Source organism: Aedes albopictus, chromosome 3 (genome assembly GCF_035046485.1).
Source record: "Aedes albopictus strain Foshan chromosome 3, AalbF5, whole genome shotgun sequence".
In the NCBI taxonomy this organism is placed as follows: domain Eukaryota; kingdom Metazoa; phylum Arthropoda; class Insecta; order Diptera; family Culicidae; genus Aedes; species Aedes albopictus.
In genome coordinates, this window is record NC_085138.1 from 230,214,742 (window position 1) to 230,240,997 (window position 26,256).

General features: G+C 37.0%; 1 protein-coding gene across 5 annotated transcripts; it reads right to left on the minus strand.

Annotated features, from left to right (window-relative positions):
* Positions 1 to 97: 97 nt before the first annotated feature.
* On the minus strand, positions 98 to 26,096 carry LOC109399541 (eukaryotic translation initiation factor 5). Of its 5 annotated transcripts, none has more exons than XM_062859386.1 (7): positions 25,955 to 26,096; positions 21,995 to 22,220; positions 3,692 to 3,788; positions 3,436 to 3,623; positions 2,554 to 3,076; positions 2,219 to 2,481; positions 98 to 1,896 (listed from the first exon to the last, which is right to left on the minus strand). In XM_062859386.1, the coding sequence occupies exons 6-7, from the start codon at positions 2,429 to 2,431 to the stop codon at positions 754 to 756; spliced, it is 1,356 nt and encodes a 451-aa protein (XP_062715370.1). In that variant the 5' UTR covers positions 2,432 to 2,481; positions 2,554 to 3,076; positions 3,436 to 3,623; positions 3,692 to 3,788; positions 21,995 to 22,220; positions 25,955 to 26,096; the 3' UTR covers positions 98 to 753. The 5 variants fall into 5 exon arrangements, with proteins under 5 accessions (XP_062715370.1, XP_062715371.1, XP_062715369.1 ...); XM_062859387.1 differs by having other exon boundaries at positions 2,554 to 3,071; positions 25,873 to 26,035; XM_062859385.1 differs by having other exon boundaries at positions 25,873 to 26,035.
* Between the last annotated feature and the right edge of the window lie 160 nt (positions 26,097 to 26,256).

A 26,256-nucleotide genomic window follows, 5' to 3' on the forward strand; every position in this document is an offset into this window, starting at 1 on the left:
TATTACTTTTTGCTCAGTTAAAAATTGTACTTGTGAACGATGACAAAGCCCATACAAAGGATTTTCTTTCTTAAATTTCACACAACCATATGCATAGTTATTGTTTTGAAATTGTGTATTTTTTTTGCTGATAAACATAATTTGATTACAATAGTATTCGTATCTTTAAATATTTATTTCAGTTTTTCATCCGAACAAACAGATAATGCTTGCCCTATTTCGGTTTGCTTAAGGTTTTGTTATTTCTGCGTAGGAATTGATCATTTTCTTGTATTTTAAGCATTGACATAATAAATGGAACAAATGCATAAAATATAAACCCAGAGCAAATTTGTAATAAAATAATAAAAATGTGACAAAAAGTTTAAACCAAGTGAGTTCCCCGTCAAACAATTTTCGCACTCTTGTGCTCAAAAACAACAAAAAAGAAAAAAGTTGGAATTATTTATGTTGAACTGTTTCAAACGAATGACGATTTTCTTGGAATTGAAATGGATTACTTTCAAAATTGACCGATCAGCGTTTCGTTTCTCGTCTGACATACATGTTCGTTCATAAACACCAAAAGTTACAAACATTGTCGCTTCCTAGTGGAGCTTTGAACAATCATGTTTATTCTACTGTTTACTAAATTGCGCAATAGAATTTTCTGTGGTTGCAATAATTTCACCAGCTTGCTAAAAGAATGTTTAAATTTCGAACAGGGAATTTAGTTGATTTGATTTTTGTATCCATTTGGGAGAAAACACACATTTAAATTTCATCAATGTTGAGATCGTCGCCATCCTCTTCTTCCTCGATGGGTTTGGTCTTCTTGACCTCTTGCTTGACGGGTTCCTTGCGCAGGGAGTCGGTTTTGGCACGATCGTCATACTCGATCTCGACATCAGAGTCATCATCATCGTCAGACGATTCCTCTTCTTCCGCCTCCTGGAGCCATTTAACGAATGGGAGAGCCTTCTCGTGAATCTGCGTGGCCACCTCCTTGGAGACGTACTTCTTGCTCACCTTCTGAGACCACTCGAGGATTGCCTTCTCTTCCAGGATGTCGGTATCGTAGAACAGCTTGAAGACACCGGGCACTTTGTCCATTAGTTTATCAGCATGCAGCGCGATGATTTGCTCCAGACCCCCGATCAGGTATTTTTGAGCTTTGGAATCCTCGTGAGTGAAGCGAAGCAGCATATTCCGATGCTTACGGACTTCTTGGACAATGTTCGCGGTGAACAGCAGTTCCGCAAGCACCAAGGTTGATTTTGCTTGGATGTCCAGCAGACCGGCTTCCGTGAAGAGTTCCTTATGAGTTTGAACATTCTCGAGTTCACCGGAATCGCGCTTCTTCTTCACCAGCTCATAAAAGATGTCCAGGCGTTCCTTTTCGGTTTTATCAAAATCATCCGAAACGGTCATGTTTTTAGCTCCATCTGTCAAGTCTTGCATTCGAGCACGGACAGCTTCCTCCGAGGTATCTACCGTCCAGTTAACGTCATCATCGTCATCTCCGTTCATGGTTTTAGCTTGACCATCGATGGTGTCATCGGCCGCGGAAGAAGCATCCAGAGTGCTGTCAGCCGCAGTCGATTCATCACCATTTTCGCCGGCCTTCTTACCACGGGTCTTGCGCTTTCCTTCGGTCAACGATGCGCCCTGGTTCGCCGGGTTCACATTCGGTGGATTCTTAATGATGAAGGTGTTAACCTTATGGTTGACCTCCAACGGACCGTGGAATCCGCACGCTTTGCAACCCTGCGAAATGGTACCCTTCTTCGACGATACGATCAGATCGGTTTCGGGATTATCACACTCCGGACAGAGGACAAACTTGCGGATGAAACCATCCAGTAGGTCCTGCAGCTTGTTGGCGTCGTGGGACCCATTGACGATAAAGCGCTCATTCTGTAACAAGGGAGGAAAAACAATAAAGAATGATTTAAATTATACATGTTCAATTATTGGGTTTTACTACATGGCGACCGTAACAGAACCAATCCCATCTGAAAACTAACAATAGGTACAAACAGAAATTCATCCTAATGGGTGTTTGCCATTAATCAGAAAATATAAAGCTTAGACCGTTCGCAATACTGTTTTATTTTGTACGGCGAGTTTTAAAATTTTTAAAACTCGCCATACAAAATAAAACAGCATTGCGAACGGCCTGGAGATGTGAACAAAGCCAGACGTTCCCCCGATTGAAACCCTCCTTGCGGTTACTCACCTTGTGATCGAACTGAGTCTGAGCTCCCAGCTCGCAACCAAAGTACTTGGTTGGATAGGTTGCCGGACGGCCGATGGCACGTGCCACGTCGGCCATGTTCACAATGACCGTCTTGATGCCGTTACCCTTTCCTTCGACCTTGGCATTGATCCGGGGCATCTTGTAACGGTAGAACACATCCGCCACATTACGGTTGACGTTAACGGTACCCATGATGGCGCTGAGACTTGGTTACTTTTCTCTTGGGATATAACAGATGACACCTGGTGACGGAACATAAATTGTTATAACTATTCAAAACTCAGAGGACACGCGATGGATCGCGTTGCACTTACAAATAGTAAGATAAAATCCTTCAATCTCGATAGTACGGGGATACTCTCTGCTCAGAAAGAACTACGATTTATCTCTCACTTGGGATCGATTTCTATCCGGAATGATACACTTCCTCAGGACTTCTGGTTTCGGTTCCTGCCAGCTCACTTTCGTCGCCTTCTAGCAAGCTAAATTCATTTGTTGCAGACACTGACGCGAGAGGATTCGACCACTCAGCTGCTTGAGCTTACAACTGTTAGGTTTTACTACGATGCTGTCGTCGATGATGGTGACAATTGAGTCTCCGTCTCCGATTTGTGGTTCCACGGTTGATATCAAAAGCATTGGTATATTGATTACGGATTCGTGTATTCTGCTGACGCGCAATGGTGCTGATTCCACACTTCGATTAGGAATTTTACTGCGCTGTAACGCTGCAGACTGCTGCTTCAAATAATTTTATGGGTGGAGTTTTGATTTGCTCCTGTAGACTATGATAGAACTTGACGCGTTTTAGATTGCTCACTGCTGCTCAGCGCTTATCTGAGAGTGGAAAAAAAAGGAAACAAAACAAAAACAAAATAAGAGGGTGCTGGGCTAACTAAAGGATAAACAACTTCCAGCTAAAACATAAACGTAACAGGAGAAAATGCTGAAATAAACGAAAACAAATCTAAACCTAAGGATGCGATAATCTGTAAATGGTGAATTCTAGAAAACCGCTCTCGCTGTTCCCACTGAGTGATTCGTACAGTTTCAAACACATACACGCACAGTTACTGCAGAAGCGTAAGACGCTCGTTTTCTTGGAAATTGGCCTGCGGTATTCTGATCCGCTAATCTAGATCGTGATCGTGATCGTGATTCACAGTGTTTTCTTCGGCGTAAGTTATAAGCCTCACCTCTCGCTCTCACTAACAAACTGCTGGCGTCGCAAACGGATATTTCTGAAGTTGTAGATAGCTGTTGATTCTGATTCTGACGACTAATGTGGTTCGGCAAGTAAAGTGTGTCCCTTAAACGACAGGATCTTCACGTTTCCCTAAATGGTTGCAGTTTCCGATGTCTATTGCTGGAATATTTAGAAGTCCTGAAATGGAGGGAAAGAGTATTGTGAATGTGGAACTTATGGGTAACCATAAATTTAATTTAGCCTACCTGTGACTTACGCTACGCTGTTGAGAAATCATGCACAATGTACCACTTAAACTCCGTAAGAGGGGAGAAAGCGGTGCTCCTTTGAGTGCTGGTGTTTCTGGAAACAAATTGAAAGAAAATAAAAGATCATTAGGTACTACTATTTTTTACAAAAAATGGTAAAATTAGCTTATATGCTAGTTAGAAAAAAATCCAACATTCCTTCCTTATAGAATTCCTCCAATATTTTATATATAAAACAGCGGAAGCATCAATACCTCTTACCAATGGTAAACCGATGGATGGAATAAACTTGAAGAAAGCAGTAAATTTATTTAAGGCTAGAAGAATAGCGTCGTGTGCGGTCAGAAGACTTCCTGCAATCACCCCGACAAGAAACAGGTGCTAATCTCCTACTGGAAGTTACGCAAATTATTGTCGTCATGGCATGGTAGTTGCGAACAGGGACAGCCGAAATATCCCATAAAAAGCCGAAAAAATACAAAAAAAGTTGAGCGGGTTTTACCGGGGTTACTCATCTTTTTTCGTTTTTTTTTGGGATGTTTCGGCTTGCGAAAAGGTTGTGCTACTTTTCCCCGAATGCCGATTCCCTGAATGCCGTTTCCCCGAATGGCACTTTTTCCCGAATCACACCCTTCTTTATTTTATAGGCGGTTCTTTCAAGTTCTATTGCTCTTCAGACTTTACTGTAACACTTCTGAAAGAAGAATTGTAACATGTCTCCTTCTTTCCATTGCTACTCGTTCTTTTTAGAACCAAATTGACCTTAACGACTTTTTGAGCAACCTAATCAACAGGATTACGAACATTTTGTGGCAAGTGATCATTTCGAACAAGAATGTAATGTATATTCTTTTCCGGAAAACGGGTCATTCTTGGAACTGGCTTTCGGGGAAACGAGTCATTCGGGGAACTGGCATTCGGGGAAAAGTAGCACAATCTTGCAAAAACTAGTGTCGACCGCCGAGACTAGTGTCATGGTGGTCCTAAAATCATCAGTTTTATTAGAATCGGATGTTTTCATCTGAAATTTTTTAATGTTTTTTAGCTCTTACACAATTTTTGATAAGTTTAGGGCCGTTGAGGGACTATTAGTCTTGTCAAATTTTAAAACGACTATTTTTAAGCTAAAATGATTATTTTTCAACGTAAAACTTAACATTTCCATCTTTTGCAAAGGGAAGGCCTACTTAACAGCCATTCAATATATAGGGGTAGGCGGGGCATTATGGACACCCCCAGTATTGTGAAATATGCGAACTTTTTTGAACTTTTAATGAATGGAGAATATAGTCCATTTGTCTAAAACGTAGTTTCAGGAAAGAAACATTCGAAATTAAAATTATACTTATTATATATTATGAAAGTTGCGTCCTCCTTTTTTTGTGCATGGAAATTATAATTTTCACACCATCTAAAATAAGATTTAGTGATTAATTTATTGCAGGTCGATTAAAACCTGATATTTCTAGAACACATGCAAGTAGTTTTGCTGTATCTACATGCTTAACATGTTTATATTTTCTTCTTTATTATATCAAAAATCAAAATTGGAAATATCTTCTGCTGCCGGGGCAAAATGGACACTCACCTTTTTAAAAGAAGCGGCAAGAGAAAAATATAACCTAAATCACAAACCAACCAAATTCTTCGATTTCAGTATATTTTCGGTTAAATGTTCACTATAGTAGACATAGGGTGAAACAAATTGGTCAAAAAACGACAGAAGTGGAAAATAGTTGTTCTAGGCACAGCTGTACATGCCGACAAAAACAAAGCTTTATCCAAAACAGCCTGAATTTAAATTAACTGAACAAAAATGAACTACTTCGGCGTATTATTCATCCATAATAATTGTTTTGTAATGAAATGACTTTATAGGTGTAAATAATGTACGAAATTCGTAAAAGTCTCATGGTGTCCATATTGCCCCATGGGGGTGTCCATTCTGCCCCGTATGCTTGAAGACGGTCATGAAAAACTAACATTTTTCAAAACATTTTTTGAAGTGTATAAATCATTTTTCTTCGTGAGCATTCTTATGCAATAGATGCTAAATAGACTTTAAAATGATACATGTATCAAAAAAACTAAACTTTTTTGACATCTTGCCAGGTAAAGTTGGCAAAAACCTTAGGGTGTCCATATTGCCCCGCCTAGCCCTAGTTAATATTTTCCTGCAAAACTGGCTAAAGATGAGCGGCGCGTATAAAGTCCTCTGTAAAGCGGCAGGCATGGATCTTCTCCCACTAGGCCAAGATTTTCTGGGATGGGGACAAGAGACAAGTGCTGCCATTATAAGAGTAAAGGGTGAGTCGATAATTACTGTGCCATTTTCGAACTAACGTAACTTTTTTCCTACTTCACCGAAATCAACCAAATTTTGCACAGTTTCTCCTTATAGTCTGTTGTTTACATATGCTTAATTGAGCAGTTATCAGAGAGATTTCGGTGGATATAGAATAAGTTTAGTTATTTATTAGTCGGATCATCTTAATGTTCGTCAATGGGTTTTAGGAACGGTTGTAAGTGAAACATAAGCTTGGAGCTGGGTGAAAATCAGGCACGATGCGCATAAACAAACCAGAGAGCTTTAATTATTTGTTTCAAGTGGCACCTAAACATGTCCACATGAAGGACGTAAATCGAAAATGTCGTGAATTTTAACTAAAACGCATCCTAAGTTTGAAGCGATACCAAAAAGTTGAAATACATATGTATACGGAACTACTGTAAAAATTTGTTTTCATTTCGTTAACTGTAGACAATTTGCGAATCAGTTGAAGGTAGGGTGGCACAATAAAAACGACTCACCCTTTATTTATACCGTAAAATTTAATTCAAGTTTCGAGTTGGCGATAACTCTTGCCGATTGCGTAAATCTGTTCTGGAGTTTCTTAGAAGCAAATGCCCTAACCTTCTTCTTTTTCTTCTTTATGGCTCGACGTCCCCGTTGGGACTTGGCCTGCCTCACTTCAACTTAGTGTTCTTTGAGCACTTTCACAGTTACAGGGCTGTTACTAAAGTCTCGATTTGGAAACCGCAAAATTCGCGCCAAGCTATTTGAAATCCGCGCCGAGGTCATCAAATCCGCGCCAGTACAAAAACATATGGTTTTGATGACTGAAGCTCATAAAAAGCCAGACTTTTATTGCACTCCAGATGAAGAGCATTTTTAACGATAAATTAATTTTTCTCTATTATTAAGCTATGACTTTAGATGACAACTTATACATCAAACAAGAATTGAAAAATGTTGCAAACAGGCATTTTTTTGATCGGAAAAAGTTTTGAATCCATAGTTCTTTGATTGTTTATCAATCAGTGTGTCTGCTTTTTACGAGAATAGGTTTTCCTGATTCCTGATCCTTGGAACAATTTCGAAAATGGAGCAATCTTGGCGAATCTTTTAAAACGTTTTATAACCAACGTTATAGTTGAAAACCTGAAATAAAATCTGTAAATACCAAAAGATCGTTCGAGAGAAAGGGAGATGCTTATAAAAAAAGCACTTCATAAAAATGTCTGGCAAATGTAAAAATGATATGTGAAAAAGTATTAATCCAACAGAAATTTATGATAATAGCTTCTGGTCACACCGCACCCTTGGAAATTCATTGAAGATTTTAGCAAGAATATCCTTAGTCTTAGAATTCCCAAAGCTTCGACGATTTGTTTAAGTATGTATTCTATCCTCCAAAAATTCTACCAATAAACCCTTTAATAACTGTTCCCGAAACTCCCCTCACAACGAGTGCTCTGACTGGAAATCAAAGATAAATTTTACAACAGAAGTTTACGTGTTTTTAGGATAATTCTTTCAGAATTTTAGCAAAAAAAAATCAAATTCCGCATAAATTCCACAAATAACTGATTCAGGAATTTTGTGAATTGCGTTAAACTCATCCAAAATGAATGAATAAAGTCCTGCATGTTAAAAAAATCGCTAGTTTATCCAAAGCTTCTTCCATGGAGTTTTCTAAGAATGCAATCATAAAAATCTTCAGGACGTCTTTTTTAAGGAATTTCTGAATTTTCACGACACACTGTGTCGGAAAACCAATCAGATTGATTTCTCACGACACATACAGTCTACAGAACCAATGATATTCTTTACGAGATTCTATTATTGCGACATTTGCACCCATTTAGACTCGGCCGAAATTCATTATCATCACAGTCGAATTTCGCACACGACTTCGCAGCGGCCGGCATACACAAGTTCCGTTGGGTTCATCACAGGGGCGTCGGATGCACACCGGGTAAACAAAATCAGCTTGATTAGTGTGAAATGTCGCTGGGAAATGATAATTCAGTGGATTCTCAAATTATCACAGTAGTCTAAACATCAACAAGAAACCCAATAAATGTGACTACAAAATTCAACCGACTGTTTCTTCAAAATTTCCGGTACGCGTCTTTTTACAAATTTAATAAAAAAAAAACAGCTCTCAGTATCACCAATAAAGCCCAGCCCCATAACTCTAAATTGAAAATGTTCATTATTTTTACTGATTGTGTTGAGCCTCATGTCTAAATATTTAATGTAAGTGCATTTGAAAACGATTTCCGCAAAATCCGCGCCGAAATGAGCATACACTACCATACACTTACAAATAATTTAAACGATTTTAACACTTTTAATTCTAAATTCGGAATTCAAATCGTAATAATGTCATGTTTTCTAATAAAACAAAAATAAGTTTCTCAACTGCTGGAAAAATTGCTTAAAAATTCACAGCACTTTACGAACATCTGAAATTTCTGGAAGATTATCTTGCAAAACTTTAAAATTTGTTATCTAGTATGCAGTTTATAACATTTTAGGGGAAATAGATATAAGAATGGATTGTTTAGAACCTGCCAGGACGGCTAACAGTGACGGTGAGAAGTTGTGCAACTTAAAAAATGAGGTTTTCTGAATCATGCACGTAATCAACTTTTAAATTGTAGCAGATTTTTTTTACCATAAGTAGATGAAACAGCCCAGGGCTGAAAATCTCAATAATAAAGACAAACAAAAGATTTCAATAGTGTAAGTAAAAATGTCGTCCCGAAACTTTTTAGACAGCATGAAGACCGGGTAATTGACAGTAATTTCTATGGAAAGAACTTGAAAAAATTCCTTGAAATATTTACTTTGGACTGCAAACTATTGGAAGATTGATTTTCAAAAACTCTCAAATTTGCCATGTTTTTTGTCTCATAAACCTTCCTTGGGTGAAAACTAACAGAATAAAACTTAGACGATCAAAATAGGACCTTCCTTTCGCAAGTTATGCGCGATCCCGCATACGCCACTGCATTCAGAACAAGTCCAATGAACAATTTCAGTCTTAACAAAAATCTTCAGAAATTTAAAATGTTTGTAAAAACCAAAAAGTTTCATGAGGGTATGGGAAATTTAGAAAACTTTCGAGGATTTTGGAATAGTTACTTTTTAATGAAAATTTTGAGGGAAACCCAGTTTGAGTGAGTTTCTTTCAAAAGCTTCCATAAAAAGGCAAAACATTTGATATGTAATACAACAAAAATGCTGTGAGGCGACACTAGTTTCACCAAAGAAAACAAAAATAAGATATAGAGTTTTTGTGTCTTGTTGAGAAATAGTTTGATTGAAGATTGTGTTGATGTTCCGCCTTCAATAATAAAAGTTTTTGCTTTGTGTTTTGATTCAAAAGTCTGCGGCGCACTTGAGAAATGTTCACGGCGCACCAGGGCGCCGTGGTGCACAGTTTGGGAAGCACTGCACTATGTGTAATGTGTAGAATGTCATAAACAACTAGCAGACCACACGAAAGTTTATAAAAATATGTCATATAATATGGATTGTTTATTAAAACTTAGATCTAAACATCAATGGAACGAATTGACCTCGGCTTTTTTTCTGCACCGGTGTTTCAGCGTGGTCAATATGGAGTGAAAACTGTATTCACCCACAGTGGTACTTCAACTTTGACGATTTCTGTGGCCCAAACCGCTGGATGAAAACATTTCAAATTTTGACCTCAACATTTTCTATATTTACTAACGCTGCAGTGAAATTTTTATGAAGCTACTTAAATTTTTCACTGAAGTAGTAATAACTCAAAATATATAATTTCTATTAATTTAAAATTTATTGATGATGAAGCGGTAAAATTTTCAGCCAAAAATATTGATAATTGTCAAAGTTGCAGCAGATTGAACATGACGCATTTTAGGATAAAAAATCAGCTCGGCTTTTTTTTTTTGCTACTGAGTGTATCTCGTAAAGTATGAGATTTAGCATTATGGCGTCTTTGACAAAGTTGTTCTAAATTGCGTTTTGCACAATTTTGCCGAAGACATCAAACGCCTATCTGCATTTTTTGGAAAAAATATTTTTTTCATCTTATTTATAGCTGAATTCATCATCCCAACTCTTCATGTCAAAAGATGCGCTTTGTCTTATGTAGAAACTTCTCCGAAGAAACCATATTGCAAAAATCAACGGTTGAAGAGTTATTGAAAAAGCGCAAAAAATCGGCGTCGTTTTAAAAAAATACAACACTGCCAAAACAGGCTCGTGTCCTGAAAGGCTAGACAAAATCTAGTTTATAAACTTAACTCTTTCCTTCTCACGACTTTGAACGACTACTGCTATGCCAAAAAAGCGTTTCCAAAATAAGTGCTCAAACAAAATTTATTGCAAAATTTGATAAATTACTCGAAATCAGTGAAAAAATATTTTTAAATAAATAGGGTAAAAACACTAGACTTCGCCCCCCTAAAATTCTGCTCTAATCTTCGCCACTTCGTACATAAAAAATGGAATTTGTATGGAGGGGGCGAAGACTGGAGCAGTGGCGAAGTCTAGTGCTTTTACCCTAGGTTTTTGATTGTTTATTAGTATTTCCACTATTGAAACAAGTAGTTAATAGTTGGCCACAAGGTTATGAGGTTGAAATCACATTCCAAAACTAATTGCATCATATCCATCCAAATCCGTTTAATTCCGAGTTCGACGAAAATCGATGATGCTCTAGAGCAACCATGGAAGTAGAGGGTTAATCATTTGTTAAAGCCTGCCTGTCTTGTTGACAACATGTGCAAAAGTACAAGCTTCTGTAATGATGTATTCCCATGAAAAAAGAAGATCAACACAAATCGAAATTACCATCGTAGGCATGTATAATGATGTTTTGCTATGGAAACGTGTGTCCTGTGATGGTTATTTATTTTTAAAATTCAGGTGAATTAGCTGAGTTGATATTTTCATTGACCTGAATATAGCAATTTCATACTGTAAAAACTAATGACATTTTCAATATACCATTAGAAATGAACAACAAATGAAGTTTTATGCAAAGCATTTTTCTAATCTGTAAACTGAAATAAAAATTAAATAAATAAAAATTAAATGAAATGTCCCAAATAATATTACATGAAAAAGTAATCAATTCCTATATTTTTCCTATTTTGTAACCACAAATATAAGATACAAAGTTGCCACCAGTTCACTTCCAATGCCGAAGGGTTTGTTGTTGCTCAAGGTCGTTGCAGTAATTATCCTACATATATCCATAGCAGCAAAAGAATGGACAACATGGTCATCGTTTTCAATTGCTTTCGGAGTTTCATATAAATAGACATATCCTATCTAAATATCCATCACAATGTTAACCGCTTTCATTTCTACTAAATTGCACATATTTCACATGTTTCGGCTACCGACATGTTTGCTCATCCTTAGCTTGGTAAAAATAGACAACCTATTTCCCTGGAGTCCAGGCAGTGAAAAATCGAAACACAACTCACCTCTATGATGGCCGGTCGGTTCCGGCTGAAAAATCCCAATCATATGATACACAGATGGAGTGGGTTCACCAGACACGCCGAATTCTATGGTTCCAATCGCCTGGAGGAAAGTTTCCAGCAGTAAAAGCTGAATTTTGCCAAGCTTCCGCTGGATCACACCGGATTTGCAGCAGAAAATTCTGCAAAATTTTCGCACAAGGACAAACACGTCACCGTCTCGCAGATAGGATATTACAGTCAGGTTTTTTTTTACGCGGGGGATACGTACCGCGTAAAAAAAAAACTCAGTTCAAAATTCGAAAAACCGCGTAAAAAAAGTCTCACCATTTCTCGACAAATCATGCAAAAATAAGACGATGAAATTTTTTTTTGTATGGAGTTTTTTTTTACGCGGCCGCGTAAATGAAAACCGCGTAAAAAAAAACCTGACTGTATTCAACTGCTGCAGTATGTGGGAAACAAGCGGAAACTTTACGAGCCTAGCGCAATGCTCTCTCACTCTCCCCGGAAAATCTCGATTCAAGTGATTTCCACCATATGATCCGGATGCCCGGATTCTCTTCCTAGTCACAAGATGGGAAAACTTTTGAAAGCTCTCTGTTCTTCGATCCGGGCTCCAGACAATGAAAAAAGCGAATAGTTGTTCTGTACAATTTTGAACGTTGAAAGATTTGCGATAGCAAAGATCCGACCCATCAAATGATTTAGCGAGATCAATTAGCATATTCTTGATATACCCACAGCCAGTGCGACTAGTCCACGTAGTAGAATGTTAAATTCCTCAATTTCAGCCATGCATGCACCAAACAATCATCGTCACCATCGGCTATAATCAATGTCACCATGCGAGACCCGGGCTCCAAAACAATAAATTGCACTAAAACACATGTGACCACTGCGCAGACTCCGCATTTTCTCATGAGAGCAGCACCCAAACGGAACCAATTATTTGGAACGTTTCGAGGGAGTGAAAATTTGGAAACACGAAACATTCGCGAAGGTATGAAGCTTTCATACGGTAGCGGTGCTGTGATTATTGGAAAATTAATGTGCAATGTATTGGTCTGGTTTATTTTTAGCTGTCTTCTCTCCAGCATCTCAAATCAAATAAAATACACATTAGACTGATATAGAAATGAGCTGCTAGGCTAATTGACATCGATTTTTAATTGGGTGTTTGATTTGTCTAATGAAATCGCGCACTTTCGTTGAAATATTATTTTTTTTTCAAAATTATTTATAGATTAACATGGATTATTTGATTTTTGTCATTCGAATCCACAATGAAATTTGTTAATTTTTTTAATTAAATTTATTTTTCTCATAATAATTTAGCAAATTTTAACCGTAGGTAAATTATGTTTCAAGTTGTTCTATAGATTCAGATGTTTTACATTCTTTTCGGTAGGCAGTCATTTAGATTACTGCTATTGCTGTCATTTTCAGCATTCGACCACTAAAATTTCCTTAAAAAATCCTTTACTTTAAAGACTATATAACTGTTCTTTATACTTTTTCTGTTGGATAGTTTTTGGCACTGTAGTTGAGGTTATCCTATTGAGGTTATGAACATCTTCCCAGCATCTCCTATTTATACCTGGGATACGAGATGCGGCACATGAAGCTTGAAATCCTGGGACTAAGCGAAGTCCGTCCGTTGGCCTAATTTTGGAGAACACAAACTACAGTTGGGACATTGCTCCCCGACACCGAGGAGTTGCAACCTCACGATAGTCTAAAGTACTGATGCTATCGAACTCCAGGACAAGAAGAACTTCAACATTGAATCTGTATTGGCGTTTTCAACGTTAAGATCAGCTCCGCCAACACAGACTAGCGTCTTCTGGCGATTTGGGGCGATTTGTACCCAGTGAAAAATTGTGCGTTTCGGCAGAGACCACACAGAAGCTCCAGGTGTTGTTGATCAACCAATGCACAATGGGTCCAGAGCCGTGTTTACGAAGACAAAAATGTTTGTGCCTAAACCTTGAGTTTTAGATACATTGTGTCTTTGGGAAACTTTCTTCTTATTTTTCGACCTTTTTTCTCATTATCAGTGAATCAAAATTCAACCATCGCGCAACAATAATGACAATGTCGCAACCTGAATTTGTTGCGACATTCTACCCAATGCGACATAGGTTTGTCCCAACTTGAACAAAACAGGACAAAGTTCGTGCACCACGAGTTTGGAGATTTTTAAGGCGTGCATTGTGATTTTCGAGCGGTAACTTCGAGTCGATAAACACTGCAATGCTGCTGAAGATGTATCATCAAAAAAGTTCGATTTTGGGTTGGTAATAATTGATTATTCACGAGTTGAAAAGTACGCAACAAATTCAGCTTCCGCTTTGTCTGCAACAAAAATTTTCGAGATCATGTCATTATCTGTTACCAGTTGGAATAAAGAGTAATCGCCGCGCCTTCTTTGTTGCTTGTTTTGTGCCCCTCTTGTCTGACAATTCTCTTCACTGCTCATTATTGTGAAATTAGGACGGTCCCTCTAGTTTCGTTGATCCAAACATCTGCTTTTTAATAGTTTTATGTACGTTTACAAAATGTTCTACAAAGTAGTAAAAGAACTTATTTGGAGCAAGTTTGCCGAAGAAACCATTATTCTATCTCTTATGGTTCCTAACATATAATTTTTTAAAAGATTCATGTTAGGGTGATCTATGAATTTCGGTTTTCTTGAAATAACTTTTGAATCGTTCGTTTCTCGTAAATATTTTGTTCCGAGTACTTTTAGAACTATCAACGACGCATATTTTTTCCAAAGAGCTCAAAGTTCTTACTCGCATAGTTACAAAGATATTGGCATTTTTCTTCGAAAAATTACTTTTTTTCAAAAAGTCATATCTCAAAAAGGAGCAAATGGATTTTCGATCACTCGGTTGCATTGGAAAGATCGTACTTGTTTCATGGTGAAAAAAAACTGCAGGTACCTTTTTTGTTTAAAGCTTTTTTTTATTGAATTTTTTCGATTTTTTTCATGGAAAAGCAGTTGTAACTTTGAAAATTGATGAGATAGAAACTTGGCGTCTTTGACAAAATTGTGAGTTTTTGGCTGCTATAAAAGTACGCAGAACAAAGTCTTGCGAAAAAATCAACACATAAAATTATATTGAGTAAAAACAGATTTTCATATGGAAAGCGAAACAATTTCAGCAAACTCGACTAGTCTTTGTTAGATAGATCGAAGTAACCATGTCGAAAATGTTTAAATTTGCTTATAATCCATAATTTGTCAAAGAACTCAACTTAAAATGTGATTTTGAGCTGATTTCTATCAATTTAATTTCAATTTCATCACTTCAATGTATGGATAGTGAAAATGTCAATCACTAGTATATGTTTATGTTAACGTAAAAGCCTATCAAAGTTACATGATTTAGAATATCTTATCAACATTGTGCCTAAATGGTGATGACAGTATATTATACGAATCAAAATAAAATCTACTATCGCGATTACTTTTACCCGCAGACACAGATACGCGCGAGACAGTCGCTTAAGAAAACATACCTGTTTTCAAATTTTCCACCATAGCGCTCTTTGATATTTCTTGAAAAAAGGTCACCACATGGCCCGGTGATATGATGATTGCTACGACTACACGTGGCATTTGCACTGCGATTAAATTTTGCTCATCATTGAAGGCCTTGGAAAGTAGTCACCATAATTGTGTTTTTCTTGCAACGCACAATAAATAAACATTGGTTTTAGAAAGAAATGGATGACCATTTACCAAGCTACTTTGATCTATCTAACAAAGACGAGTTCAATTTGCTTGAAGTGTGTCGTTTTTCATATGAAAATCTGTTTTTACTCAATATAATTTTACGTGTTGATTTTTTCGCAATACTTTGTTCTAGGTACTTTTAAAGCAGCCAAAAACTCACAATTTTGTCGAAGACGCCAAGTTTGTATCTCATCAATTTTCAAAGTTACAACTGCTTTTCCATGAAAAAAAATCGTATTTTCAAAATTCAATAAAAAGCTTTAAACAAAAAAGGTACCTGCAGTTTTTTTACCATAAATAGAACAGAGTACGATCTTTCCAATACAATCGAGAGATTGAAAATCCATTTGCTCCTTTTTGAGATATGACTTTTTGAAAAAAAGTGATTTTTCGAAGAAAAATGCCAATATCTTTGTAACTATGCGAGTAAGAACTTTGAGCTCTTTGGAAAAAATATGCGTCGTTGATAGTTCTAAAGTGCTCGGAAAAAATATTAACGAGAAACGAACGATTCAAAAGTTATTTCAGGAAAACTGAAATTCATGGAACACCCTAACATGAATATTTAAAAAAATTATATGTTAGGAACCACAAGAGATAGAATAATGGTTTCTTCGGCAAACTTGCTCCAAATAAGTTCTTTTACTACTTTGTAGAACATTTTGTAAACGAACATAAAACTATTAAAAAGCAGATGTTTGGATCAGCGAAATTAGAGGGACCACCCTAATTTCACAATAACTAAAACTTAAGGTTTAGGCACAAACATTTTTGTCTTCGTAAATACGGCTCTGGACCCATTGTGCAATGTCGGTGATTTTAAATTCGGGACTGGTAGCCTCACAACTGGATCTCGAGTACTAAGCTCCATCGACGATGCCATCTGAAACCGGTGTCTGACGCCATTTGAAAGGTGGGTCAGACGCACACTAAGGTAGGGTGGAGACGAAATCTGTAAGCAAGCGCTGGATTAGAATCCGACAGGACATCACAGCGGCGCCAGACACAAGGCCTCGTGACAACGAGGCTCAACAAGAAAATAAAGGAAGTCGATATGATTCGTTTTGACTCAGAATGAAGAAAACACAGTTGGAAAAATTTTCTAGAAGGTAACATTATTATTACAGGGAACATACATCCAATGTAGAATAAATTTTCTTTCGAAAACTTTGTGAAAATTGATATCTTATAACATGGAAAACATTAGCGTCACCATGATACAGCATATTGCGTCAATCATTGATGAAGTATACATTTTGGTAATTAGATTGCTATCATAATTCTTTACAGTTTTTAAAATGAATTAAGATTTCTGTTTTCTGTGATATTATGATTAAATTTAATACTAATATAGCTTAAGGTGATACGGGACAGCGTGGTAATTTTGCTATCTTCCGTCTCTGATAATGATAATGATGATGAACACGTAAGTAACCATGCTGTTGAAGCTGTACGTAGTGCATATTTAAAGCTTATTTATTTACATGCATTGCCATAAATTTATCATTGAAGTTGAATTAAAGTGGCAAGCGGCGCCACTATTGCTGACTTAGGATTTGTGGTAAATAAGGTTAGATTAGATAATCATAGTAGGTGACGACTTAGGCTAGACGTGAGATAATTTGTAAAATGACGGACATTCAATAAACAACCCTTGAACTGGAAACAAGTCGTTACTTTAGTTCAGAAGTGGGATAACAAAACCCAGGATGTTCATGAGAAACCAGGAGCCTTCGGAAGCTAACGGTTCGGAAAATTTCGGAAGTCGACTTCCTTTTGCGAATCAGCAGAATCCAACCGAAGGAAATAATTCTGGAGTTCAAATATCACTGGATGAATCTTCAACCAGCAGATGCGATTGTCGAGCGAAAGAGAAGGATGGTTCAAAGCATTTTTCACAAACTGAACGTGATGAGAGATTTCAACCACTTTCCGGAGAAGGATCGAATCGGATTTTCAATTTGAATGAAATATTTTTTCTATTGCCGGATTATTCGGGAACCAGCAGAGAAAATGTTGAACTTTTTGTGAACATGGCTCAACAAATGAAAGTTATTTTCAAGATCGATGATGATATTATGAAGCTCATTGTATTGAAGCATTTGAAAGGAAGGGCGGAAAACTGGTTCATTTCGCAGACGAATTTGATGTCAATGGATCTTCAGGAAATGTTTAGGAAATTGAGAGAAGTTTTTTCGGCGGAAAGAAGTTCAATGGAATTGTACAGACAGTTGGAATCAAGAAAATGGTATTTTGGTGAATCCTTTGGAGAATACTGTAGCGAAAAACAAATTCTGGCGTCTCCACTGCAGCTCAACGAGTCAACGTTAATTGATTATCTTATCGAAGGGATTCCGGATATGCAGTTGCGAAATCAAGCAAGGATTCGAAACTTTTCAAGAGTTGCTGATATGAGAAATGCCTTCCGGTTCATCAAGATTCAACAGAATTCAACTTCACCACTCCCCGTCATCTGTTATAACTGTTGTCAGCCAGGACATATTGCCGCTAGATGTCAAACGATACGAAACTATTCGAGGAAGGATCAAACATACCAGAGAGAAACACGGATTGGAGCTGTTGAAAAAAGACATGGACGTAGTTTGGACAACGAAAATAACGGACTTGTAGATTTGCAAATCAATGCCATTAACCAGACTTTAAAAGCTTTATTCGATACGGGAAGTCCTGTTTCACTGATACACCTTAAATATATAAAAAATGAAAAAATTGATGATTTTGACAAAAATAAAATATACAAGGGTATCGGAGGAACACGACTGACCATTTTAGGAAAATTTAGTACTAATGTTATTATTCAAAAAACTCTTTTCAAGGTACACTTTTTGGTCGTTCCTGATTCAACCCTGTCGTCATATGATGCCATTATTGGACGAGATTTAATAATGCAACCGGGGGTTCAAACGATTATTGAGAGAAACCGTATAAGCATTTCAAGAACTCCTGTAATTGAAAAATTGGATGCTAGGCAGCTTGATGAGCAAATAAAACCCATTAACGCGGTCGATGAATCAAAAATTTCGGAAATTGTTGGAAATGTAAGTAATGATCAATTTGTAAAGTTTTTGGATGTTTTAAAAAGATGTTATTTGTATTCTGACAAACATGCAGAGGCTGAAACTAATTATGATATGAAAATTAATTTGAAAACTGGTACTCAGTTTAATTTTAAACCTAGAAAATTGTCACATGCCGATAAAATCAAAGTTAATGATAAAATTAAAGAACTTTTGCGCGATAACATTATTAAAGAAAGTGATTCTCCATTTGCCAGTCCCATTGTATTAATTCCGAAAAAAGATGGCAAAATTAGAATGTGCGTTGATTATCGTAAATTAAATAAAGACACTCATCGAGATAACTATCCATTACCATTAATTGAGGATATTCTGGAAAAATTAAGAAATAAAAAAATGTTTTCGGTATTAGATTTAAAATCTGGATTTCATCAAATCAAAATTGCTCCTGAGTGCACTAAGTTCACATCGTTTGTCACTCCATCTGGCCAGTATGAATATTTACGTGTACCTTTTGGGCTTTGTAATGCTCCTGCAGTGTTTCAAAGATTTATAAATATGATATTTAAAGATTTGATAGAGGAAGGTAATTCAATGATTGACAATATAATCCGTATTTGCCATGACAAAAATGATCATATTGGAATAGATAAAACAATGATAGAAATAAAAAAGCATTACTGGTTCTCAAACATGAAGAAAATCGTCAAAAAATATATTTCAAATTGTTTAAGCTGCATTTTCTATAGTCCAAAGGAAGGTAAAAAAGAAGGGTTTCTAAAAAATATTGATAAAGGCTGTGAACCATTCAATACAATTCATTTGGACCATTATGGTCCTATTCAACTATCTTCGAGTGGAAGGTTCAAGCATATTCTAGTTGTTGTTGATGGATTTACTAAATTTGTCAAGTTTTATCGAACAAAAACTACAAATACAGATGAAGTAATAAGACATCTGTCAAATTATATCAGCTACTATAGTAAACCAAGCAGAATAATGACAGACAGAGGTTCTTGCTTTTCTTCAGCAAAGTTTGAAATGTATGTTAAAAACAATTGCATTGAACACATCAAAACTGCAGCATACACTCCAGAAGCGAATGGACAAGCAGAGCGTGTGAATAGAACATTGACCCCTATGCTCGCAAAACTAATTAATGATACTGGTCTTAAATGGAATCAACTATTGAACAGAATGGAATATATATTTAATAACACTTATAACAGATCAATCAAAAATTACCCTAGTGTTTTGCTTTTTGGATCATTTCAAAAAAAAAATATAAATATTGTAGATAATAATTTAAAAGCATTTGTGAATAATTTTCAACAATATAACGATAACAAAATTAATTTGCAATCTGTACGGAACCAGGCAAAGGAGAGCATACAAAAAAATCAAATATATAATAAATCGGCATTTGACAAAAAGCGAAAAAATGTAACTGAGTACAAGGTAGGTGATTTTATTGTTCTCAAGTCGTCGTCGTCTTCAAAATTGATGGAAAAATTTAAAGGTCCATATGTTATCCAAAAAATTTTACCAAATGATCGTTATGTAGTTTCGGATATAGATGGGTTTCAAGTATCCAGCATCCCATTTAATTCAGTGTGTTCACCAGGAACTATGAAATTATGGTTATCTCATAATAATGTAGTAGAACTAAATTCAAATAATCCAAATGCCGATGAGGACATCGGTTAGTCAGGATGGCCGAAATGTGGTAAATAAGGTTAGATTAGATAATCATAGTAGGTGACGACTTAGGCTAGACGTGAGATAATTTGTAAAATGACGGACATTCAATAAACAACCCTTGAACTGGAAACAAGTCGTTACTTTAGGATTATACTGGTATAATCGTAATTCAACAATAGTGGCGCCACTTCCCACTTTAATTCAACTTTAATGGTTTATATAGAGTAATGCATGTCAATATATGTGCGTTATTTTTGCAATACGTACAACTTCAACAGCGTGGTTAATTGGGTATGGACCGATCTGAGCTCGGTGAGAGAACAACGGGCTCTATCCCGTTTGTGGACCGGCCTTACACGCCTCTCACACAGCATGGAAGGATCCTTCTTCCACCGAATATGTTTCATATACAACATCCAGAACTCGGTTGATCACTTTTTGTGTGCCTGTCCCCACATAAACGTCACATGTGCAAAAAACAGACAATCGAGAAAATCGCGTCCAAAATTCGAAAAAGTAAATTGTCTCGACTATGAAGTATAAATTCCGAATCGCGCTCTAACATCAACCAATTTTGAATTTGAGCACTAATTTTTGTTTTAGAGCGATTTTAAAATTACATAGGATTTCCAATGAAACGTGAAGCTTATGCACTTTTCAGAATGTGACAAAACGGCGTTGCATTTTTTCAACAATTTTCGGAACAAACTACCTATTTTTATTTCCCTGTATGATATAGTACACCATGATACATGATCATGGGCTGCAGCAAAATCTCAATATTGCCAAAAACGCACATGTGACAATTATGCTTCCTTCGGCAGTTTATTGTCGTCGCAGTTGAAACCCGAAGTTTCCCCACACCCGACAATCGATTTTTTTCAAAATCCATACGTGAAACGTAACGTCGGACGTAGTGCGCTGGACAGCGGTTCTGGCCCTCTATCCAACGCACTGTGCCCGACGTACGTCCGACACACGGTTTAGAAGAAAAATCGATTTTCGCGTGTCAAAAATTCCGATTTTTAACTGCACGAACAATATCTGTGTATGAAGACTCCCAATTCGTAAAAGCAAGCTTTATTAAGAGAATCAAAGCCAAATTTTTAATCTACTATGATTGATCTATCGAACCTAAGTGGCCATTTGCTGAAAAAATACTCAAAACATTGTTGTTTGAAACTGTTGACAAATGACGAAAATATCTGGGTACAACTTTTATTATTTGCCCCAAAAAGTTTTATATAGATGTAATGAAAATACCTCTGAAATAGACTTTCATATGTATAGTTTTGACCAACGTCTTCCTTTTTCTTAACTGATTGAAGAAATTAATGTGGCTTCGTGGTCGCATTGCTAGTGTCACCAAGCACTTTTAGTCGCATCGTGCTGAGAAGCGTGGGTTTGATTCCCACCGTAGCTGCCAGGAAAAGTTTTCGGCTGTGCCACTGGGCGTTGCATGCTAGTCCGTTGTCTAGTATCGTGCTTCCCTCAAAGAGCAAGTAGCTCACTGGAAGTATTAAACATGTCCGTGTCTTAAATCATAGTTATAAGATAAAATACACTATGCCTGCCCGCATTATCAAAGTTACCCGGTTTTACGGTAAATCACGAAGAGCTAGTCCCACTTTACGGAATGCCAAATAAAAACTTCTATCCACATATAATAAACATCCGAAAGAAAACATGTTCAAGAATCGTCAAGTCTCGCGACTAGAAAAAAGACGTGGCATGCACTTTTTCACTGCTGCTCTGTTTTTTTTTTCGAACAACACACTCCGTTCCATACATGGTCGTTTAAAATGTAAACACACAAGTGCATTTTTTATCACGTCTATTCTAAAATTAAAGCTCGGCGCGCTGTTGCTGAGCTGGCTTTACGAGCCGGTAAGTGGGATGAAGGTGTCGACTCAACATGTTGCGATGGCTATTAATATTTCTTTGCACACATCAAACTATTTCCACTGCTGTTGAAATAGGCAACAGATTTTCTTTCGACAATTTTAAATTTAGTTAAAAAAAAAGTTATGATCACCAACTTACCTTGTATTCTTTCTAAAGTCATATAAAACGCTAGCGCCACTCGAGGCGATCCTCCAATCAATTCACAACTAAACGACGACTAATGATTGCACTCTTAAGAATTAGGGAGATTAAACCTCGACCGCGAGTGTATGTCTCTCTTTCTCTGAAGCTGCCTTTGGCTATTTTTGCTCTCACACTGATTGATATCGGAGATAAAAAAAAAACACCGTTTCAAGATGAGATTCTGGAAGAGAGAAATGAAACACAATGGGGAAACTGAATTAAGACTGTGGCTTCGCTTTGATAACGCTTAGATTAGGGTGGATGTTTGCTTAGTGGTTGCGAAGATTGCTATTATAGAAAACAACACGTTATTTACATAGACCGAAAAACTGAATGTCATCCCATCAGTTATAAAAATGTGAATATTATATTTTCAATGATTTTCATTTTTGGATACTCGTTTCGAAATAGTAAAAAATGGAATCTTATAACCTAAATGACTAATGGATGAGTAGTCATTCTATGAAACTTACTGTTTTAACACGCAAGTAAGTGGTTGTATTAATGTTATGATTCGTATAAACACGTATGACTCACAACATTTTTTCATAACTGTTGGCTTGACACTTTCAAGGGCGAACTCAGGGTTTCCAACAAGAGCAACGAATGATTCTTTTGAAAATATACTTACAGCTTCATAAATAAACAAAACTACAGAACTAACATATATAAAGCAAGATGCATTCGATAATAATACTAATACATACAAACTAATCTAAATTTCTACTACTTGAATGTTTGCTGGAAAATGAGAATTCTCAGAACTGTCCGGCTGTTCGGGCACGTATGAAGTTGATCATCAATATTATCTTCCTTTCTCGATCAGCCTGGATAGTTGTGTAGAGTCGGTAGCGGTTGTCTCAATTAGTTAGGAATAAAACTGCGGATGTTCCGATGATAAAGTCCACTAAATAGACGATCCCTACTACAAGAACGCTCTTCGGTCTGCTGAACAATCCGGCTGGAAGGTCACTTTATACAAATGCTTCCAGTTTCAGATCAATCGGGTTAACAAAGTACTTGCCAAATCCAAAGACTTTCAAGTGAACGTCATGCGTTTATCAGATGGTAACTACAAACTTTTAGTATACTTCTTCTGGCAATAATTCTTCGGATGAACCAGATGTCTGTTCGTGTAGTCACGTGTCTCTTGCACAGATCATCGTAACTGCTGAATCAATTTAATGGTGGCTTCATAGTTTTGCTCTATACAAACTTACAGGAGCAGATATTATTTATCCTATTTAGCCTCAGAAGGAATTTCAGCATTTCAAACTTACACCTTTGCTAATGGATTGAAAGGAGAAATGTAAACCTGGCGTGAATTGTAAAGTTTATCCCGAAAGGAAACAAACAATTTAAATGGATAACATGCCTCTTCATGTGAACTAACAGGCTTAACAATCTAGAAAGAATAGTGTGTCTCTTTTGCGCTGTTGCACAATACCAGCTTCTCTTCTTGACATAACGTCAAGCAAGGATTTAGAATTTAAGTGTTTATGGATGCTCCCAAGGGGAGTCTTGCCACCACTTTTGTGAAAAAATCTCGCAACAGTAATCAATTTCAGAATTGTGTGAGTGATTTTTTGCACCCCTTGTCGAATTTTGTACTGGGCGGAGCTGTCCAGCTGTAAACCGAAGTAGTAGGGGTTTTTTTCTCCTTTATGGCTCTACGATCTCACTGGAACTTGGCCTGCCTCTCTTCTACTTAGTGTTCTTAGGGCCGATTTCTTAACCCTGGCATAAGCGTTAAACCAGGTTTAACTATATGGGTAAGCCTGGCTTACCGGTTAAGCCGAGGTGAAGAAATCGGGCCTTAGAGCACTTCCACAGTTAGTAATTGAAGGGCTTTCTTTGCCTGCCATTGCATTACAGTTTCTTACCGATTTTGGCAACACCCGTTTTTGTCTACTCCCGATTTTGGCAACACCCGTTTTTGGCAACATTTCCTTCCCGATTTTGGCAACACCCGTTTTTGGCAACAATTTCTTACCGATTTTGGCAACACCCGATTTTGGCAACAATTTTTTACCGATTTTGGCAACAAAAAATTTTGACCAAAAATTTTTACCGCAAAATCGTTTGTATTTGTAAATGTATTTATATTTTAGCCTTACTCTTCTTAAAAACATCAAAATTCATTAAATTTTCCAAAATCAACAATTTTACAAATCATGACGTAATTTATGAACGTCACCTTCAGGGATCGTTTTATAACTTGTGAATAGTCCATATTTAAAATATAAGCCAAATTGACTTATAAAAGTTGAAAATAATCCACAAAAAAAAATTACCGATTTTGGCAACACCCCAATTTGGCAACATAAAAATCAGCTCGTGTTGCCAAAATCGGTAAGAAACTGTAGTATGTTGTGAGGTAAGCATAACAATAAACTATGCCCAGGAAGTCGAGAAAAATCCTGGACTTCCACCGGGAGACTATCGCTCTTGTTGTTTGTTCCTAGACAGTAGTTCCAAGTAGTGGAATTACACTGAAAAGTGTTAATTCGATTTTTTTTTCCAAAATTTGATTTTGAATACAATCAATCCGATAGTTGACCCTAGAAGGTTTACTATAGGACATTTTGAGCCAGATTTGAACTGCCGTGAATCGCAAGTCAGTCCCATCTGCATTTTGGGCAAAAATGAGTTAATGGCCGTTTTCGAGCTTTCTTCGGATGATCTTTCAGCTGCGTGCAAAAAATATATAGTTTGTTCAGTAAAATTGAAAAACAACACCAAGTCAGATTGTCCCATAATGAAATGTAATTGCAAGTCAGTCCCATTACGAACTTGTCCACCCTCTAGTACAAAACCTAACACAGTTTTAGCCAGTTTTCTATTTTTCACTGTTACGTTGTCACGTTTGAAATAATATGTTAAAGTTTCGTGATGATCGCAGAAGTTTTCAATTCATGGCGATTTTTTCGAGTTTTACATAGAAATCGAATTTGAAAACCTCAGCGGCCATTTTATCAATGCCTACTTTTTACATATGGGACTGACTTGCGATTCACGGCAGTGAAATAATAATAATTATTTTATGTGAAAGTGGAGCGAACCTGGTGTGATGGTTAGAACACTTGACTATCACACCGAGGACCTGGGATCAAATCCCACTCCCGACAAACTCGCAAAATGTGAGTTCTTCCTTCGGAAGGGAAGAAAAGCGTGGGTCCCGAGATAAACTTAGCCTAAGGCTAAAAATCTCGTTAATATAAAAAATATGAGAAATATAAGGTGCCATTGTCTGGTTTTTTGTGTGCAACGTGTAGGAAAGACATAGAACTTGTAATCGTTGATAAATAAAGTCAATTCAATTAGGATACCATAATATTTTTATGATCATAGCAATTTTCAGCTATTAATGGGTTCACTGTTGAATGAAATACCCTATTTTTAGAATCGTGCAAAGTGTTCTCGATTGTTCTGGTTACCACGGAGATCCATAAACATTTAGGAACACCCTAGCACCGTGAAAAATATGGCGTACGCTAAATTGCATGGGTTGCCAACCAATGCTGCAGTGATAAGAGCATGTAATCTGATAAACGTTGCGCAAAATTTGCAAAAATCAAGCTTTTACGCTGAATTCATTGAAAACATGCAAAATGTTACAAACTAGCCACTTGCAACAATCCCTGCAGACAGGATTTACAAATCTTACGCAAGCGGTCGTCGACATGATGAAAATGAGAAAGGAAAGAAACCACGTCGACTTCTCGTGACGAAAGAACAAAAAAAAAGTTCCCAATTCTTGAGCCTCGTCATGCAAAGTCCCCAAACCTCCAACATTCCCACAATCTACGCAACGGAACCGGAAAGATACTTACGTTTATGAAGCGCAAAAGCAACACAAAATCGGACAAAAACGGGAGAAATGATAGCTTTTGGAATTGCAATTCGAACACTTACGATTTCCTTCTACGACGTGAAAAAGTAAAAAGCACTGATGGATGCGTTTTCCACACACTACGACGACTGTCGTCTTCGATCTCGTCTCGTTTGTGACTGCGCGGATTTCACTCACACCAAAGCAGCAGAGCTCTGTCAAACTCACAGAACGTTTTGCGTCATCATTGAACCGAACTGTCATCATTGATCAGTGAAAAAGAGCTGTGCCGCTATATCGGCTCCGTTGTTTTCACGCAGGGGTTGCACGCCTAAATTTTTCTCGAAAGGAACTTCATTACAGTTTGGATTCGCTGGTTGGGTCA